We start from the raw sequence: 21,193 nt of genomic DNA, 5'->3' as shown, positions 1-21,193 counted from the left end.
ACCCTAAAGTGGAGCTAAAGGAACACAGTTGAGGAATTCAACAAGGAAACAGGAAACTCCATCATGATTTAGAACACGACTTGACGGGCACCTTCCATGTTTTTGAACCTGCCAAAGTGTCACGACGGATTAGAGAAACTCACCAAGCAACCGCAGCCTTCATGTGTTTTAACGGCTGGTGTCAATTCACCAGCGCGATCAGCTCCACTAATTAATAACGTGACAGGGATTCACGCGGCGTGTTTGAAGACAAACAGGCTTTCTGGAAATCTAATTAAAACTGGACCCCAAAAACGTTGATTACATTTGCTGCAGCCAAACATTAAACCTGTCAAGGGGGAATTATCAGCAATTTTGCAACCACAGACAAGTTACACATGCGTTATTAGTGAAAGTCGTGGTGTTAGTAGTGGTGGCACATATGGCCGCTTAACCCTTCGAACTCTGCAACAGAAATGGTCAGATTTACTGATTGTGATGTAATTTATTGGGAGTATCTAAATCCCTCAAATCTGTACCATCCAAGCTACAAAACATATTGACCCAAATGTAGAAACATGAGCAACATATTATATATACAACACTCAAGTTGTTTGAGTTATGCACATTTTTTTTTTTTTTTTTGGTATTTTAGATATTTAAGAGCAGCGTGCAAAAGCGTTTTGATAGTTTCGTGTGCAATAGAAATATTTCCGCAGTGCCCACAGTGGTGTTTTGGAGTTATTATGTTCCTTTGCTCCGCATGTAACCGGACGCCATGACGCCATGATGTCATCACAGAACTGAATTGAACTTTGTGCATTTACGTTTTGATTTGTGTACATTCCTTTGTGAGATTTAACTCGTGACCGACCAGTCTAAAATGCCAGAAGAGAGACCCGGATGGCACCCAAAAACCAAATAATGAAAATCCCACACAGAAAGTCAAACCTTCGGAGTGTCCAACACAATGACACAAAAGATAAAAACCTTCTCTATTCGCTATCATGGCTTTTATTTTAGATCCTTTTAAACAACGATGTCCCGCAGCCGGCAACGGGATGTCTGATTTTAAAGGGTTGAAAAACAGAGCGACATCATTACGATTTAAGGAAAAGGTGGGGGGAAAAAACAACGTAATTAAACAACAATTTAACAGCCAATAAAGAAAGAAGAACATCTCTTTCACCAGACACTAAAACTCTTCTTACTGTATTTTAATCAGAGCACTGTGGCCCAGAAGGAAGATTAAATGGCTCAATGAAATACAAGTTTAGAAGTCATTAATGTCCCAGGAGACAAAATACAGCCTCGGGTAGTTTAAAGTCTATATGCTTAACCATGATTTATTCTAACAAACTATAAAATGCCAGCTCAGTGAGGACCTACGGGGACCGGGTTCACTCTTCCCTGCTCACGCCCACAGGGCCCACGGGGCCCACAGTAACTCTACACCAACACCGGGTCTCTCGTTTCTCTGTTTTTTTTGTCCCGCCCTGACGAACAACAGCTGAATTTACAAACAGCTCTGAATTATTGAACCCGCTGTGGTACAACAGAGTACACCAGCGGTCAGGTTACCTGGCACCAAAGCCAAGAGATCAGCCGGAAAAAAAAGGTCTCCGTGGAAGAAGGACTCCAACGCTCAGCGGTACCGCTTCAACCGCAACGTCACGCTGTTCACCGAGAACAGAGCTCTGCAGCAACAGTCAAGAGGAGCAGATATGGAAATGTATTTGCATGAATCAGAGGAAAGGGAAAGATGGAAGAGTTGCAGTATGCATTTATAAGCAGGCGGGTTTTTACATAAGCCGACTCTTTCTGCGGACACTTTGAACGTTTCTTGTTTTTTTTTTCTTCTTCTTGGTGACAGATGTAAAATACGCCTGCTTTAACCGACCGGAACTGTACTTCAGTAAAGCTCTCATCCTGTAAAATGAGAATAATCTAGTTTATAGGCACGACCCGATAAAAATCCAAAAGTGTAATTATAGCTCTCTTTTACCAAATCTATTTCTGAAGGGAACTACTTTTGATGTCCGTTTGAAAGGTTTGCAGTCTAATTAATAGAAGAGCACAGCAGCTCCTACATGGCCTTCATATCATAGATCTGATTCACAAAACACGTCTTATATATTCATAAAACGGCACCAATACAGAAAAGATATGGACACATATTTACCTTGTGCACTTATGTATCATACCAAAGCTACACAGTATTTGTATGAAAAGTAAACGGGTACAATTTGCTTGTTTTTACCATTAGTTCTCATCTGTTTTGACCTGTGAGCATTAAAAATGAAGCATTCTCTACTCCAGAGTCTATTTCATATGTTACAGATGTCTATGAGGTTTGTTATGATGTCTGTTATGATGAGCTGAAACGACAGAACACACATTTTTGCTGATCAATTAATCGTTTGCGTCCTTTTTTTCCCCGAAAACCAAAATGACGAATATGTCCTGGTTCCAGCTTCCAGCTTCAGCATCTTTCTCTTTTACATCGTAAAGTGATGAATGTTTTTGGGGGTTTTTGGAAATGTGATCTTGGAATCTGTGAAACTGCGATGGACATTTTCAGTATTCTCTGACAGTTTACAGACCAAAAACGAGTCCATTAATTGAGTAAAAGGAAAGTGTTCACTTTTATTCAGTGACCTTTGAAGTTTTAGTGGTCCTCAACCTCTGTGGCTCATGTCCCTTTAAAATGAAGTCTGCTACCCATCTCTTTTCATATGGTGCATATGACTTCAATAAAAGAACAATATTTCAATAGTTTTATAAGGCTTAGATGGCAAATCAAGCCACAATTTCACGATACGAAAGCAATTCAGTGTTGATGAAAAAGATGATTTCTTATCATCTGTCTTATTTGTCTTAGAATTAAGACTTATCTTGTGGGGAACCGACTATTGACTTGTTATTCTACAAATAACTGTAGCGTGACAGGGTTGAAACAGGTCTGGATTCTCCTGGATTTTCCTACCGCAAAGGTTGTGTTTGGAAACTTCCTCCACCTCCACCACCTTCCTCCAGCGGTGCTCGTTCCTCGTGGTCTCCTCCTCCTCCTCCTCCTCCTCCTCCTCCTCCTCCTCCAGTACCTCCGGATCGGAGGTGTCGCAGCTCGTCCGCCTGCAGAGCGCTGTACCAGGCCTGCTGCCCGCCGTCGGGGGTCAGCACGGGGCTCTTGTCCTCCTCCTGGCCCTGGACCTGATTCTGCACCGACTTCACGATGTTCGCCGCGTTCACCGGCAGCTGCAGCAGTAGCCTTTGCATGGTGGTCATGTTTCGACAAACTTGTAGCAACCTGTAGAATCCCAAGCCGCTCCTCTGTGTTAAATCAGCGGGCTCAGGTTATGACATGCTCCTCGGACAGTTCTCCACACAGCAAAGAGCAGCTTCTGTGTCATAACACTCCTTTCTCCTCCGCGGCTATAACTTCATCCAATGTGGACGAAGATGATGCGACGGACCTCTTCGGGGGCGCTCCGGTGGCTCTTCTTCTCCACGGTGGCCCGGTGTTGATGCACTTTTTCCAAAATCCACCGGAGCTCCAGTGCAGCTCCTTCTGTTGCTGCCGAGCCTGTACGTACGCATCCACATCAGCTGCTCGGTAAATGGATGCTCGTGCAGAGTGAGGGTGGAGTTTTATCCGCCTCTCTTTCTCCTCGCGACTCCTCCCGCACGCTGCACCAGCTCTCTCTCTCTCTCTCTCTCTCTCTCTCTCTCTCTCTCTCTCTCTGACCCCCCCGGCGTGCACACAACAACGTCTCCACGCATCCGAGAGCTTCTCCCACAGTGACACGGCCTCTTCGACACCTTTTTTTGCCACGTTGTCGCTCCCCTCCTCGTGCCAATCTTGCTAAACTCTATCAACTCTATCGCAGCTTTCTTTATCCGTCTTCACGCGAACCTCACGGCCAACAAAACCTTTTATGATACCCGACAGATGCTTTTGAAATATTTCTCACTCCTCTTGCTCATTATGTTTAAAAAGATGTCACTGTCTTATTCATTTTTAATATTCAGCGAGGTACCTTTTTTTTCTTACATGACTCAGCTTTCTTGTCGTGATGAGGACATCTCTCTCTCTCTCTCTCTCTCTTTCTCTTTCTCTCTCTCTCTCTCTTTCTCTCTCTCTCTCTCTCTCTTTCTTTCTCTCTCTCTCTCTCTCTCTCTCTCTCTCTCTCTCTCTCTCTCTCTCTCTTCTTCTCCCACTCATTTCTTTATGGCTCCAACAAAAATAACTGCCTTGAAGCACAATTCCACACATGCTCTTCCTGTGATCTGTAACGGCTCAGTCAGGACTTGCTGACATTTGCTAAAGACTAATACTATATTTTTTAATCTGTAATGTCACCAGGAAATACACCCCGGGGGTTGCAGCACTGACAGTGAATTACACTGACAGCGACAATGCTGTGACAACTGATGCCATGTTGGATGTAATACAGAGAGAATTTCTTCCTTCAGAAAGTATTTTTGGTGGTTTTAAAAAAAACAAAACTCTTTGATCTCTTGGTTCTCCGTTTAAGAGGAACACATTTAGTTATCTCTTAGTGAACACTATCCAGTTCAATCAACCTATTATGATTCTAACTCTAAAAACAGCTGCTGCTAACTAATAATGTCGGATTCTCTAAATGAAGGTGGCTTACAGTACAAAGAACATATGAAGGCGGTCATGAATTAATAAACTCTATATGCAAGTAGTGAAGCTGGATAATTCATATTCATCCCCCACTGGGGCCACGATGGAAACAAGCTGTGAACTTCAGTACATTTCTGTTGTCTTTGATCCCGATGCATGTGTGTGTGTGTGTGTGTGTGTGTGTGTGTGTGTGTGGGTGGGTGGGTGGGTGGTATTTTTTCAAAGGAATAGTTGGACATTTTGGGGTCACGCTGAGAGTTATATGCGAGGACTGATACCACTCTCATGTCTCTGTGCTAAATTAAAAGGCTAAGTCAAGCAGCTGGTTAAGCTAGCTTAGCTTAAAGACTGTAAACAGCTAGCCTGGCTCTGTCAGAGGGAAACGTAGTCCACCTACATATAGCATTAAAGTTTACAAACGTCACGGTGTAGTTTTACGGTGTAGTTTTACGGTGTGTTACGAGCCAAACTACTTCTTGGCCGGCCGCATGGACAACCTGGCAACCTCTCGGTGACAACAATCGTTAGCAGTACTCTGGTTAGCTTAGCTTAGCATAACGACTGGAGACACGGGAAAGATGCTAGCCTGGCTCTACCATTTGTCTTTTATACACCCTGGTTTTTATATTGATTAAAAAAACAATATATAATGTGTTAATTAGTGAGCTTTAAAAGTGCAGGTAGCAGGTTAGCTGCTTCCCCCTGTTCCCACTCTTTATGCTAAGCTAAACGTCTCATCTAAGAATACAAAATAAATACATTTACCAAAATGTTGAACTATTCCTTTGAAGGAAAAAGGCAATGTTTGACTTCTATCAACCTTTCCGAGGGGCCAAGAAACCCCAAAACAACACGGATGTCTTTGGCATGGCTAACGGTCTGAGAGATGAAAGAAAGCCCACAGATCCAACCAAAAGAGGGGCAACCATCCCTTGTAAAATACATAATTATACTACGTTGACATTTGCTTTCATGGCTTGAGAAAACAAATGTGTTGCAGAGCCCCAAAACAAAAACAGTACAAGCCATATCCACTGACTCTTACAACAGTCATTTCACACTGGCACACAGTGAACACCTTTCAGACGAGAGGACAGGTGTGTTTTTCTTGCTCGGAGTAATAATAACACAGAGATTGACATGTTTGAGGACTGAAGCAGCATCTCACATCTGCCGTGTTTCCAAGGAGACGACAGAGCGAAGGCCGAGTCAGCGCTTTCACTGCCGTGTTTACCGACAATCTGGTTAATCTACTTTCACCGAGGAGACGTCGACTTCTGCAAACACGAGAGAGACGTAACAGCAATCAACTGATGAAGGCTGAATTCAGTTTGAAAGCACAAAACCTGGCAAACAAACTCAAGCTCAAAAAGGTCACAGTTCACAGCCACCAAATAATATGTTTACCATCTATGAACAATGAGCTCCCTCTGTTGGTGAATTACGGCGAAGCAGTGGCATCTGAAAGCAAAGCCTGCAACGTGTTCCCAAACCGAGATACGTGCAGAGAACGGGTGTGAAACACTGAATAGAGACATACTCATACTAGTGATTAACAAAATAAAAGTATTTTTTAGAATAGATCTGAGAGAATAAACAGAGCGTACACCTGGAGTTATACAGTATAGCTCACAACACTGATGAGTCCTGTGAATGCATTTAGTAGTATTAGTCAACATACAGCATGTTTTTGTCTTCTGTTATTCTTTTTGAATTAGTAAGAGGAAGCCATGACACCGTTTTAACAAACTACAAACTGTGCTATGTAACAGACATTTCTGTTAAGCTCTCATTCCCTTATATTGAAGCCCTTGCTATGGACAAACCCAAGCCTGTTTAGGCTCTTGTGGACTCGGTGGATGTGCTTGGGTGACTAATAGAAACACGGATGTGCTGTGTTTGGAAATGAAGGCGTTATTAGTTCTAGCTTGTTTCTTCACCATTGTTAAGCACATGTTCACTCTACCAGACTGCAAACAAAAGTCTGATCATGGTCACCCACGACTGTCACGCACGTCACAGTCGTGAGATCACTTCCTTTTTTCGGGGTCGGCTGAGTGGGGCAATTTCATAGGATGGAAATATCCCTGTATATTACCACAGCAATGGTTAGGAATGGGCTTACAGGTTGCCAACAGGGTGGCAGTCCAAACAGACAAGTCCGAGGTAAAAAAAAAAAAGGAAAAAAAGGTGCAGGTTCGGATGACTGGGAAGCAAATGGTTGTAGACTGTGGGGCTGATGAGAAGCAGGAACAGGTGAGACACTGGGACAGGTAGGACAGGTAGGACATTCTGAGGGCATCTGGTGGATGGATTGAGAATGACAATGCAGAGGTCCGGAGGAAGTGGGTAGTGTCTGGAAACAAGCTGTGCGTTCCAAAACCCGTACTACCATACTAGTTAGCATGCCAAAAAAATGATTTAGTTTTGTATGTCAAATGCATTGTGTCAAAAGTACCGAGATGTCCTGAGCGTCGCTCTACCAACATGCATCGCTCTTCCTAGCAGCAGACATTTTTTGGCATGTCATCGCAGGTAGAAGTTTATTAATGACATTAATAATGACTGCATGACATTTAGGTGAGCGAGCTCCAGGGCTTTGGCACTGTGCATGCAAGAGACACACAATGGGCCTGAGCCCTTGTTAATGTCATTTGTTTCACCTGCCGTTAGCGTTATAGGACTACGCTATAATAAAACCCACGACTGTTTGGCTGTATAGCATTAGAGGAGGAATAATAAATGCTGTTTGGCTTGTGAAGAACATAAAGTTAAAAAGAGTGTTTTCATGTGTGCAGGCCCTTAAACATGTGTGGATTGTACATAGGTTCCTGTATGTCGATAAAATCAATGCAGACTAAATTGTCAAATAAGTCAAAATGTCTGATGTGAAAAAAGGCTTATGGTGTAACTCAATTATTGAACTATGATATGGCAATAAATAGAACCACTGGAACCAGAAATCAAGTACGCATTCAGCAAAACGCGGACATTTTTAGCCTCGCTAAGCTGCTACACATAGCAATCCTCCTGTGTGCAAAAATAAAATGTAGCTGGAGGAACAAATTGTTCCCGTGCAGGACGACGAACCGACAAGTTTTCCTCCAAAATGATGAATCTGTTCATGTCTGTTCATGTCTTAAGAAACCAATACATCTTTAAATGTACCTATGGGCAAGTGAGTATAATGTATCTGGTTCACTTTGTTTGAGTTTTCCTGGATGTTAGAACATTCTGGTGGGAGAGATACAATAAACAGACTAGAATTTATTTTCAGTCTGATCTTCTTTACATGGTTACGTATCATTCAATACGACTCAAAGTGCTCACCTTGGATTATCATTATTATTAAGATAATAACTGATATTAATAGATCAAATGCAGCAATTTGATAATAGCTTCATTGTTTAAGTACATTTTCATCGATGTTGCCAAAAATGTGCTGGTTCCAGACTATCAAATGTGAAAATGTTTTAAATATTATTATTTTGTTCTTATTTGGAAGAAAACTAAATATCTTTGGGTTAAAAATAGAGCAAGATCAATAAATAAACCAGGCCGATGTACTGACTGTTATTTGCTTATTGCAGATATATTGTATTGTGAATGCGACGGCTAATACGCTACAATAAATTATAGCACAGAAATGTCAAACTAGGTGTGAGGTCATTTAGAAACTAGTCTCCATTAGTCTGTCCAGTGGAGTACTGTGACAAGAGTATTTTACTCTTACACAATACATAAACAAAACAAACCTTGAGGGTCTGTATCAAGATTGTTGTCTTATGTATAAGGAAATTATTATCATTATTATGTCATTGTTGGAATTTATAAACTCACAAAAATGTATCCAGGATCTGCCTTAAAAATATATGTATATTAACAACATAGGTTGTAATTTTCAACTATTTTTCCCAACGTTTAAAGACCAAAAAATCTATTAATCAAGGAAAAAGTTTCCAGCAGATTAACTGATAATGACAATAATCATTTGTTGAAGTATTATCATTACTACTAGTATTACTTATTGCTATTATTACTTGTGTTTGTCTATCTACTGTACTATATAGCGGAAAGAAAATGACAAACTCAGCAACTCATCCATCCTCAGAAATAGTTTTTGTTTTTGGTTTATATAGGAGCATTACTGAAGAAGGTCTCTTCTCTACTAAAACGTATTTCAGGTCGTGATAAACCGGGTCTGAGTGCTTATCTGACACTAAAGCTGTGTGCTGCCGCTCTGCGCGCTGTCCAGCAGGGGTGGTGCTGAAAACGCTGGAGCTGAGGCCTGGCATCCTCTACCGACAGGCCTGTCACATCTCACCTCACAAAAACATGACATATAGACACCCCGACCCTTTAAACACGCGTTAAAGAGAACAACAACAACAACACACACCAGTGAATCTATTTAAAGTCAACACCAGCATCGTTTGACGCTGCTGCACGAGCGACCAAAATCACGGTGACAGATTCACGACCATAAGAGAGGAAAAAGGCAGACACCGCTTTAAAAATCACGGGCCTAATAACAAACTAAGTTCACTTTAAAGCGGTTTCTATGTTGCATTAAAACACTTTAATACATTTTAACAGACAGGAAACCACATTCACGCTGCACCTCCCCCCGCCATTAGCTGCCCCCGATATAGTCCCCCCCCTCTCCCGCTGCACATTATGACAAATGAAAACGGCGTCAAGAGGCAGGTGGCTTCGTACCTTTTGTAGTCGGAGGAGAAAATCCCTCCGCTCGCCGGGTCGTGACCATATTCAGGCTCTCCGACGCTGGACGAGCCCCCCTTCTCGTCGTTGAACGCGGAGCTGGCGGACATTGCCGTGGCTTTCTGTTGTTTATTTCTTCTGTCGCCCTCGCGGAGCAGCGATGGAGATTTAGTGCAGAGGGCAGCAGGATATATACGTCTCTTAAAGGCGCACAGACGCACACACACTCACACACACACACACACACGCACACACACACACGGCCGTTATCTTTCTGAGATGCTCGGTGCAGGGGGGGGGGGGGTGATGCTCTGGTCACGTGATTTGTAGTTCCTTCTACCAGGATGTAGGCTTCCGTCAGCTGTATGGAAGCCCATTTCCGGTACTGTGATGAAATAATAAAGATGTAGTCATTGTGATGAAAAAACATTTGTGCTTTAGTACTTTTACTCAACGCTAAGTGAACGTGCTAAAGTATTAGCTTTAGGATATACTTAAAGTACCAAAAGTTTAAAAAATATATCATTATGCAGAAGGGTGCATTGCAGAAATATAATTTAACGTTACTACTGGATTAAGATTAGTGATGCATTAATGTTAGCATCACTTTAATGATGCAGCTGGTAAAGGTGGGGTTTACTTTTACTGCTTTGTTTACTGCTGGGTAGCACAGCTATCACATTAATAAAGTGGAGTAGAAAGTACAATAAAATGCAGTTGAATAGAAATACAAAGAAACGTTAGCATACAATTGAAATACTCAAGTAAAGTACTTCAAATCACATAACTTGAGTAAATGTACTTAGCTAGGCTATATGACTGTACTGTTGGGAGCTTCAAGAAACCAAAGTAATTTTCAGATTTGTGGAAACTTGCAGTATATTACAATAACAACAACAACAACAACAACAACAACAACAACAACAACAACAGACAAACAACATGGTATGAAGCCAACTTCAACCTCGAGACGTATCCCAACTGATTCGCGCGAGGCTCGTCAGTTCCGTCTCTTTGGCAACTTGGAGCAGAAGTAGCTTTGAGCTGTTTCCACGTAAAGCTTATACACGAGGTGTGGAAACAATGAAGACAAGTAGTCTGGCGCGTAACTCGTAAGTTCACTGTTTTTAGAAACATTAGAAACGTTACATATTCTCGATTAATTTCAAGTCTCAGGACAAGTTCCAACATTTGTTTTGAAGACGCTTTTTTTCTTTTAACACACAGGTCTAAAGTTAGCTTCAAACGTAGAAGCAGCTCCATCTCGGTCGTGGGCAGAAACAGGAACAAACCTGATGAGAGGAGCACCGATCAAGCTCCCAGAAGAGCAGTCCGGGTATCTAGTTATTAGATTATAATCTAACGCTAAATAACGTTAAACTAAAGGATTCTTAATCTTCCCGTTTCCTATTTATGTTGTAGTTTTGTTTTTAATTATTATCAAGCATATAAATACTGACTCTGGCTGTGTATTTCCTGTCTTTGCAGGTGTTGGACGTTAACGGCAATGACGTCACCCCTCTGCCGCTGCATCGTGCAGAGCCAGGAGACGTGACGTCACAACCAGACAGACACTTTCTGGATGAACTCTTTACCGGCTCCGGATCAGACCACGCGAAGTCCTCTTCGAGCTTCAATGGGACCTCTTGCAGGTTGAATTGACTTGAATTGAGCAAAGCAGCAGTTTGTTTACCTTATACCGCCAGCTCTGTTGAATATGAACTAATCCAAATATAAATATACATATATGTTTTTTGCAGATTTTCCTACATTACGTACGTTGCAATTGTTATTTGTGTAGCTTGTTATAGACACATTTCTGATCACAAAAAGTTCTAAATAATGACTTTCTTTCTTTTTTCAGCTCATTTATGGGCAGCAGCCGACTATTTACTGCAGCGTCACTGACTAAAGACAGTGAGCATAGTGTTCCTAAACTGGAGACACCAATAAACCCTCCCGCTACAAGTGGTTAGTATTAAATATATATATATATATATATATATATATATATATATATATATATATATATATATATATATATATGTTTATTATCACTGATTCCTTCTGGTGATTATCATTTTTCTCTATTGCTTTGAATTGGTCTTTCATATGTATAATAAGATAATGTATTGACAATCCAGTTTTACATTGGCATACTGTATGCGATGAAATATGAACATTGCAGTAGAATACAATTAAATCTACAGCATCTTATGATCAAATGACATTTTTTACGCAGATAGACTTTTGTGGTGTTTTATACATGTATGTTCATTGTCATTTTTTGTTCTTTTATTCCCCGCCAGAGGTGCCGAGGAAACGAGACAATGTGAAACAGCATGTGACAGAAGAGATGTTGGATGAGAGCGTAGACATCTGCCTCTCTGAAACAGATACCATAATACAGCTGGACATACCCAGCACCTTTATGTCAGAGGACGCTGATGATGCACAAGCTGTTGAGTGAGTGCTTGTTGGCTTTCTTGAATATTAGGCAAAATCTTAAAACGCACAACAGGCACAGGAAGTGGCACTTCATGTCTCTAACTTGGGAGCTGCCTGTCACATACTGTGCAGTGTGTATATCAGTGTGTGTGTGTCTATGGTGTGTGTGTGGTTGTAGCAAGCTGTTGACATGTTCGACTTGTCCTTACAGAGAGAGAAACGTTAAATATGCTGAGCTTTGTAAGGACAGATTGGACAACGATGAGTGTGTGGAACGACCAACGCAGACTTTCAGTGGAGCACTCAAAGACAAACAGATCCAGACTGACGAGATTATCGCGGTGGATGAAGGTTAGTCTTAATTATCCTTCAAATCAATTGAGAGTTTTCAGATCGATGCAGCTGGTTATGGTTATTAGGTTTCAGTTTTTCAAAGTGGGACAGTTAGCTGAAAATTCTCTCGTGTCCACAGGGGCGGTTTCTTCTGTCTGGGACATATATGACTCTTTCTGTAACCAAAATAAAACCCCTGCAAGTGGTGAGAAGGCTGTCCATCCAGAGACTACTATGAACACCAGCAAAGGTCAAGAAAAGAGAGGACAGCAGAGCAGCAGCTGCAGCACACTCAGCACAGGTAAGAAGAGCATCGACTGTGTTAACGTTTCACTTCTTTGTCCCAGCATGTGCTTGGGCCTGGACAGGCTCTGAGAATGAACAAATTCTTGCTTGAGACTAGCTGTGCAATAACTTGCATGTATCGTTTTTCTTATATTTAACTTCCTCAGGCAGCACCATTAGCTCAAAGTTAGAAAAGGAAATGTGTGAGGACAGTTTCAATGCTGATTACGACCTGCAGCTGATCCTGTCGTCAGAGTCATTTCAACACAGCTTGTTAGTGATGGAGAGGAGCATCGTGGCGAACGTATTTCAAACCGAGCTGGCCGCTTACAGACAGCTGCCCGCACTGGAAGGTAAACTCATGGTTATCACTGCTTTCTCACTTTTGTTTGGCGCAGGTGCACCAGCCTGTGGAGTTACTCTCGGGACCATTTCTGTTTTAACTTAAGGACTATAGTCAGTTCTAAAAATGTACGTGTATTTGAATAAGTAGCGTAAATACAGAGTTGTGATGTTGATTGTGTAAGACCCTGACAGCTCAGTGAAGCCTGGGGCAGAGGAACGAAGCGAGGACGGTGAGGAGAGCTCTTCGTCTCCAACTCTGGAACATGTCTTAACTTTGAGCTGCAAGCTCACCAGAGGATGCAACATTACCAGCATGGCCTGGAACAAGAAGGACCCGGTAACAAAGGCCAAAAAAACCCACCCCCAAACCAGCTGCTGTTGTTTAGGAGCAGAACAAATTCTTCCCACCAGCTTCATTGTCATTTTGTGTTTTGCTTTTTCAGTGTCTTAAGCTAAAATGGGATTCCCATTAAACCGGCTTTACTCTTCATGGGCGACATTTAATACACATTTTAATAATGTTGATATATGCAGTTTGCACTTAGCCACACTTTAACAACTGTGCATAGACCGTGATGCATTTTAACCAGAGATTAAAGCCAAACTAATGATTACCAAAATAGCAGACTTGCAGGAGTTGCCCCTTAAAAACATTTTCGTTGTTATTGTTTTACGATTACTACTCTTTGTTTTTTAAATGAATTGAATTATTGCTTTCTGTACAGGCAAAATATCTCAAACTTCACTTCAAACTCTGTTTGCACTCCCTGTAAGGATATCCTGGCTGTGGGCTACGGTGACTTTGAATCAAGGCACCAGAAACCAAGTCTGATCTGCTGCTGGTGCCTTAAAAACCCTACGGTATGTTTATATATCATTTTTTGTCCTTTATTTCCTGTTAGCCAACATCTTCCAGCACCCTATCTCCTCTCGCTTGTATTACTGCAGTTAAGTGGTAATAGGAAATATCAGCTTTTGTCTGCTTTTTCTCAGTACATTTTGAATTTATGGGGCGTGTATGGGTGCACTCCATTAACCAATTTAGTTGTTAAGGAGATGACGGATTATAAACGTGTCCCCTGTGCAGTGGCCGGAGCGTGTCTTCCACTGTCACAGTTGTGTCACATCCCTGGATTTCTCAGCCGACCACCCCAGCCAGCTGGCTGTAGGGATGCACGACGGCACTGTCGCCATCTACGATGTCAGTCGGTGCAACGTCACATGTATCGCCGACACCAGGTGAGTTTGTGTGGACGGCGGAGCATGAAAATAAGCTAAAAAAAAAAATGCTATTGGATTAAAAACTCCTTTTTTTTTTTGTTAGCTGTCCTAATTTTTCTGTTCTGTAGCAATTGTTTCAAAAAGCACCTGAAACCAGTGTGGCAGGTCAACTGGATCAAACCGGCGATGACATCATCAGGGGAGGACAGGGACGCCGTCGTCTCTGTGTCAGAAGATGGCAGGATGTCCAAGTGGTTCCGCTGCAGCGATGGTCTTGACTGCTCAGGTGCTGTGGTCTTCAGCAGGATTTATACATACCTGTATATCGGCGATCTCACACAATAATCGTAATAATAATATCTGTATTTTTTTCTTTTTTTAAAAACACGTGTTCTCAGACCTGATGAAGCTTGGGAAGAAATATGCCAAAATAAAGAAGACAAAACAGGTTCTGCCATTGGCGGTGACTAATGGTTTTTGTGTTGACTTCCATCCGACAGTAAGTTGGTCCCAGCAATCAAATGGATCCGAGGTCGGTCTTAACCGAGCCTAGTCCTCAGACTAAAGGCTTCTGTGGAAATTTTGATTTTAATCACTAGACTTCCTTCTTCCAGACAGCCAATTTAAGATTAACCTTTTGGTTTTTTCTGGTTGTGTGTTACTCTGACTTCAAAATATTTCTCCTGGTTTTTCTTTATCCTGCAGGAATCCAACATCTATGTGGTCGGCACATCGGAGGGGCCCATCCACAAGGGCTGCGTCTTCAACAATCTACATTTTCTGGACACTTATCAACACTTTGTACGTCCAGCTGGATAGAATCTTTGAGTCATTTGAAATGTGTAAATGTACACATGGTTAATGACAGAAAATATATATTCCAAAGCTTTTACAGCATTATGTGTTTGAAACAACAGACCAGGGGCCTGTTTTTCAAAGCAGGAGTAGAAGACTAGGACGTTAACTTTTGGGCTTTTCAGTCTCATGGATGATGCTTTGACTTCAAACCAACTTGCACACCAAACCTGCAAAAACTAGCTTGGGTTGTAATGGCTTACAGATTCACGTCCTCACTAAAACAATCTGTGGAGTGGACATGTTCCCATTGGCAGAAATACTTGACTTACATAAATGTGACAAGTAGCACTGAATAACATGTCATTTGTGGGGACTTTAGTGTTTTGTGCTATTTCAGTGTATTCACTCTACACCTTGCTCTCTCTCAGCACCCCGTGAACCACATCGAATGGTCTCCATTTAGTTCGGATGTGTTCCTGAGCTGCTCCTCTGGCTGCATCATCCAGCTGTGGAGGAAGGACCTCTTTACCCCTCTGTTGAGCTTCACATCCACCCAGATGGCCGTGGATGCCGTCAAGTGGTCCCCAAACTGGTCCACAATATTTGCGGCCCGTAATGAAGAGCAGGTGGAGATCTGGGACCTGAATTTGAGCGTGTGAGTCGGACTGACGGAGAGTAGGCGTGTATTTCTAGAGCTCTGTCTCGTTTACTTCCATTTATCTGATTTGAAACATGAGCCAGAGACATTCCTTTGTCCACTGAACACAAAAACACCTCCTTTCAGCATACACCCAACCATTGTGCACCATGCTACAGTTGGTGTGAAGGTGAAGTCCCTGCTGTTTACCAGAGGGACAGACTGTGTCCTGGTTGGAGACACTGACGGGCAAGTGACTGTCTACCGGATCAAGAACCTCAGAGTGGGAGAAGACAAACAGGTACAACTGAGGTGGCCTATGTTGTATTCTACATGTAGCCTGTTGCTGCACACTTAAAATATGCAAGCACATCCATGTATAAATAAAAAAATGTATTTATTTAATATTTTTTGTTTGTATTGAGGATTGTTAGCAGAGCATACAAGCTCCTTTCCCAACAATTAGTTCCAGGCAGAATATCAGACAATTACTAAAAAAAGGTCTTGACAGTACAGAGAATAATAGATAGACCCGTTCCAATGACGCTTCAGAAACCCTGTGCAAGAGAAGCAATGATGACATTACAAAATAGTAATTTTCCACAAAATTTTATAGAACGTGCGATCACAATAGTCAGTGTAGGGTAAGACGTTTCGTACGCTGTACACAGGTCCAACTGTCTCTCTTACCGTTTCTTTCAGGTGGACAGTTTGGACGACATCATTAACTCTGCAGCTTCCAGGTAGATTTAGAAATTGCAACTTGGAAACTCTAAAATGCCATTTTAACAATATCAAACACTAGACTTGTAACACTATGAAGGCTGGCCTTTTGTTTTAGAGCCGCTTTACCTTTGTGTTATTTTAATTCTGGTACGTTAGTTTAATTTATACTAGTTGTTAAAAATTTTGTAAATTGAAAAAAAGTATCTATAAAGGCATGAAATAAATCTTTCATTCAATGTAGTTTGTGTATTCATAAGCCAAACAACATAACAGATAAAACAAGGGATTGTACATTAACATTAAAATAAAAGCTAGAGGAAAATGACTACAAAATGAGTCAATAAAAGAAGAAAAGACAATTTGAGAGTTTGAATTTTACAGATTTAGAAAATGCGCTACAATTGGTATAGAGACCATTGGGGGATTTATCTTGATGCTCTTTCAATTTAATTAACTAATATTTTAGGAAGTTAAATCTAAACCTTACATAATGTAATTGTTTCATGTTTAGTCCAGAAGGTTCTTGTTTGTGGACAGTCCTCAAAAAGATGCAGCGCTTTTCACACTTTCAATAAAAAGGTACATTCGGTTTGAAATAAAGAAAGATTTTTTTTTTGTTTTTTACACTAAAAATAAGCAACTTAAAGTTGAGATCTAAAGACTTGATCTTGACAAATTGTGACGAATTGTGACGACGGGAGATGGACTTTGTTTTGAAGACTTAGGGAGACCCCTACTGGCAGATCAAATATATGGATGTTAAAACAAGAGACTTGAACTGACAGGCATGAGTCAGTGAGAGAGTTATGAGCATCATATGCTTTTCTATTCAAAGCCCCTGCTGGACTGATTGAGCTGTTTTCCTAAAATATATGAAAGTGAATATTCTACTGTCATACAGTAGTGAAAAAATATTAATATACTGTATATTACCTTTGTCTCTCTCTCTCTCTCTCTCTCTGTTACTCACACTCACTCTGTCTTGCTTTCCGTGATTTTAACTAGCAGAGACTGCGAGAGAATTTTTTCACAATCATTCACATTTTCAAACATCATTATCCAAACATAACTTAATTCATAAAGATAAGACTCAAATGAAATATACATTTAAAGTTAGTCAGAGGAACTTTTAACTTACTGATGCCGCTATATGACCTACACAAGTAAACAAGACCATCAGCGGGAAGATTGTCTATTTTTACATAGTTATTCTCAATGCTTGTCATTGGGGCCATCGGGTCGGATTCTGGCAAAATCAGATGAAATCATGCAGGTTCACCAAAAACTCTCTCGGTTCAGACCCCAGCCCGGTCCCCTCTGGGACACCGACACCCCGCTGCTGGAGACCCAGGCTGTATATCTGGGCCCGTTGGAGGGAGAAGAGGCCCAGGAGAACCAGAACCAGGACTGAGCGGAGAACTGTCAGACCCTGCTGCGGTAAAATGAGAGGTTTTCTAAAGGGACTCTGGTTCTCAGAAACACTACCACTTATACGTGAGTTTTAGGCAATGCTTCATTTTCCTGTTATATATAATAATGTAGTTGTGTTGTTGTAGCAGCCCATGATGTGGATGATCTACTGAATTGAACGCCAGTTTGTAGCAGTAATCATCAGAGTGCGCAGAACTCAAGAATGCGTCCGCTAACACAGTTATTCTGGATGACAGTGCTTTCTTTCATTCACACACTGGCTCGGACAAATTGCATCACGCTCCCCAACCAGCTGGTATGTCTATAAATGCAAAAACCTCCAATGGGGGAAGTTGTAGGGACTTACATAAACAAGAGTTTCTGAAGAGGGAATTCAAATGCCAAAATACCTCGCGATAGAAAGTCCTTCTCTTGTAAAACAACTTCCTGATTTCAGTTTTCAAATGATCTGATTTACACAATGATGCGCCTGGTTCACAAGATCAAATTACAATTCAAACAATGTCCTGATCAGCCGAAAGTAATTTGACTTGTCAGAGTGGGAAAAGCACAGGTGTTACTGATAAAACTAAAGGCGGCTCAGTTATATACTCAAGTGCAGAGAGAGTTACAGTGAGCCAGCGTGTGTGATGGATTCAAAGCTGCTAAATGGAATCCATTCGTCATTAATTTGATTTTGAGTTTCCTACTATGACAATCTGTGAAAAAAAATCTGTGAAAAAAGGCCTATTGACGACTGGATGCACAACTCAGGCGGGCAGTTTGAATTAAAAGCTTTATTGTTTTGGCATCAGTTTACAATCCAAACAAAGGTGAAAAAAAGCACAAGGGCAAGGCAGGGAGGCAAACAAAGGTTTAAAAAGGCAGTCAAGTGATCACAACAGACACAGAAACGATTATCAGGAAGGCTGGCCACAAACACAGAATTCACAGTAGACAATTCGACAGGTAAGCTGAGAGAAAGCGGCTTGTGGTTATTCTGGGGAGCTCATTAGGGAATTGGAAACAGGTGTGTGCATGAGGGGGTGGGAGTCAGGTGATGATAAAGGAGGGAAACAACGAGGCCTACAGCAGGTCAGGGAGGAGAGTGACAGGAGAGTTCAAGAACGCTTTGACGTTTTAATGAGAAAAGATCGATAACACTCTAATATCTGCCCTTTAATAATAAAGCTACAGCCAGTTAGCTTAGCATGAAGTCTACAAACAGGAAAAGACAATGTGTACCAGCACCTATACAAACAAACAAACACTGATTACCATGTCATTACCATGATTCTTTTTTTGGCCTGGGTGCAGTAATTCAGTGCTAGGCTAACTGTTTCCCCCTGTTTCCAGTCTTTATGCTAAGCTAAGCTAAGCGTCTCCTGGCCGTAGCTTCATATTTAACGGACAGTTACAAGGGTGGCATCAATCTTCTCATCTAACTCTCGGCAAGACAGCCAAAGAGTTTGGCATTTCCCAAAATGCCAAACTCGTCCTTTAAATGAAGATAACGTTGTTTCTAACTAAGTTAATGTGACTCCACAATAGATACATTCCTACTCAAGGCTACTGAAGTGACTCATGACATCTTTTATGGTGTGTGCAACTCTTGTTATCCTTTAAAACCCTTTAAACTCTCATTCACATTGCTGTAGGAGAGAGAAAGCTAAAATCAAACCAACGTCTTTAAATCCAATCCAACGCACAAAAAAACATGAAAAAAATGGTTTAATTTTAGAAGTCTACGCTACAGCAACAAGACCAAGACTGACTTCCTTTTTGTTAATGTGTACGGCCCGTATCTGCTGACAGTGTGACTTCAGACACACTGAGGATTCACATGAGTCGTAGTAAAACACGACGATGACGAAACGGCTGTTATATTTTTAAGCTGTGATCTGTGACTCTATAAAGGTCACGGATCCTCACATAGAGCTGCGTAAGTAAGCTGTTTTCTGCCTGTTATAGACTGAAGCACGGCGAGGAACAGCACAGGGATGGGAAGATATAGAAGCCCCATGATGACGAGTCACAGCATGTGATTGTGGTTGAGATCGACACGTGGAAAGTCATCTGTGTGTGCTATTTAAGCGTTGAACCAGAACAAAAATAGACCGAGGCAGGAAAAAAAAAGAGCAAATTTTCTTCATACTTTAAGATCGTGAAGTATCCTTTCCTACTCAAGAATTCTGAGCAGCTTGTCCTGAGAGAGGATGCGAGTAGTTTTGTGTTATGTGGTTTTGGTTTACATCCCTTTTTATATCCAATGGATTGTTTTTTTTTTGTTTTACTTTGTGTTTCAAGCTCTGTGGGAAGTGAACCTGGATTTGAAAGTGACTTTTTTTTTTTTTTTAAAAACCCAATGGCCTTCAGTTTTTTCAACTTTTTACTTAGAAAACACAGTTCACCCACGTCTGATGGGCTGTTATGCATATTTATTACAGTATCAGATGATTTAAGTTATATGTGGGTGGAGTCTGAACCTTTGGATTGATAGAAAACTCACAGTTTACTTATTAACCAGCTAATTAAGTTGTCTTAGTTGTCGTCATGTTGATACTGTAGTGGCTGTTTGATACTTCACTCACTTTGTTATTCATTTCTGTATTAGTGACATAGACAGTTGGAGGTCATGTGAATTTCTATTGTTTGATTGTGGAGCTGTTCTTTACTGCAGGAACCGTCTTAAAGATAAGGACTGTTTCCTGACCTGAGATCAGGTGCTTCCTCTCTATAAATGCGCTTTATGAGCTCCAACCGTACGCTGTGTCAAAGTTCACAGTTTAAAATACGATTCGTCTTTAGTTTTAATGCTGGCTGGTGTGTTTTTTTATATGATGGCTACTTCACGTCGCAGTGGCAGAGTGAAGGAAAGAACACCATTGGTGTGCATTTCGATGACACTAGCTACTTTTGCAAATTCAGATTTTTACATTCACTGTTTAAATGAAAGAAAAGTAGAATATGGAGAATCAGAATTTTTTGGGGGGATTTTTGTGAATTTCCTTATTGTGTCCGGTTAAAGTTGTCAGGGGTCGAGAAGGCGCTTTGTTGGGACTTATTATTATGCATTAAAAATGTTACTTGAGTAAGAGTACAACTAAGTATGAGCATCAAAATATACCTCTCGTGCCAAAGGTAAACGTATTCATCATACACTTTAATGTTGCAGCTGGTGAAGGCGGGGCTAATTTGAATTTCATTGTATGTCCTGAAAATCCAATTAAGTCCTATTTTATCTTAACCTCTTGTAACACATCATAATTCATTTGTTTGCAATACGTTGTATTGTTAATATGAATCTGCAAAGTGACTCAAGTTGTGGCGTAAAAAAATGCAAGAGTTGCCTCTGAATTGTGGCGGAGTAGAGGTATAACGTGGCAGAACATGAAACACGTCAGTAATGTGCCTCAACATGACAGTGAAGTGCATCACTTGAACCCACTAAACCACGCACGAGAAAGCTCCAGACAGCAAAAACTCCAGCTCCGTGTTGTTGTTGAGTCGGTCATGTGAACTAAACTGCTGACTTTGCATTTCCCTCAGCGCCAGCAGACTGGGTGTTTATCCCTAAATGTCGGACTGCACCTTTAACGTCCCTGAACGCGCCTTGTGGTTGTGTTCGTGCAATTAGT

The 21,193-nt window shown here is 41.3% G+C and overlaps 2 protein-coding genes across 5 annotated transcripts in view; one reads left to right on the top strand and one right to left on the bottom strand.

The window, feature by feature from the left end:
- LOC137881093 (AP-3 complex subunit beta-2) overlaps positions 1 to 9,606 on the bottom strand; it is a 39,115-nt gene extending 29,509 nt beyond the window's left edge. For all 4 annotated transcript variants that reach the window (XM_068722833.1, XM_068722835.1, XM_068722834.1 and 1 more), the window contains exon 1: positions 9,350 to 9,606. In XM_068722833.1, coding sequence (XP_068578934.1) covers positions 9,350 to 9,462 — 113 coding nt within the window. In that variant the 5' untranslated portion in view covers positions 9,463 to 9,606. The remainder of the gene's footprint in view (positions 1 to 9,349) is intronic.
- A 440-nt stretch (positions 9,607 to 10,046) lies between these two features.
- LOC137881448 (dynein axonemal intermediate chain 4-like) lies at positions 10,047 to 16,185 on the top strand. Its single transcript, XM_068723401.1, has 17 exons — positions 10,047 to 10,464; positions 10,580 to 10,688; positions 10,841 to 11,004; positions 11,217 to 11,323; positions 11,662 to 11,818; positions 12,012 to 12,151; positions 12,273 to 12,434; positions 12,586 to 12,771; positions 12,946 to 13,100; positions 13,538 to 13,624; positions 13,851 to 14,002; positions 14,113 to 14,270; positions 14,383 to 14,483; positions 14,690 to 14,785; positions 15,211 to 15,437; positions 15,567 to 15,720; positions 16,122 to 16,185. The coding sequence occupies exons 1-17, from the start codon at positions 10,436 to 10,438 to the stop codon at positions 16,164 to 16,166; spliced, it is 2,229 nt and encodes a 742-aa protein (XP_068579502.1). The 5' UTR covers positions 10,047 to 10,435; the 3' UTR covers positions 16,167 to 16,185.
- The last annotated feature ends 5,008 nt before the right edge of the window (positions 16,186 to 21,193 follow it).

Source organism: Cebidichthys violaceus, unplaced genomic scaffold (genome assembly GCF_023349555.1).
Source record: "Cebidichthys violaceus isolate CVI_PGR_0920_01 unplaced genomic scaffold, fCebVio1.0.p SCAF_3, whole genome shotgun sequence".
NCBI classification, from domain to species: Eukaryota; Metazoa; Chordata; class Actinopteri; order Perciformes; family Stichaeidae; genus Cebidichthys; species Cebidichthys violaceus.
The sequence above is the reverse complement of the archived record's forward strand: the minus strand, read 5'-3'. Positions and strand labels throughout refer to the sequence as shown.

Bases quoted from the DNA above. Each gene is read 5' to 3' on its own strand.
- LOC137881448 (XM_068723401.1), top strand. From the start codon at position 10,436: ATGAAGACAAGTAGTCTGGCGCGTAACTC. The intron at 11,819-12,011 runs GTGAGTGCTTGT...TTGTCCTTACAG, and splicing joins GATGATGCACAAGCTGTTGA to AGAGAGAAACGTTAAATATG. The intron at 14,786-15,210 runs GTACGTCCAGCT...GCTCTCTCTCAG, and splicing joins TGGACACTTATCAACACTTT to CACCCCGTGAACCACATCGA.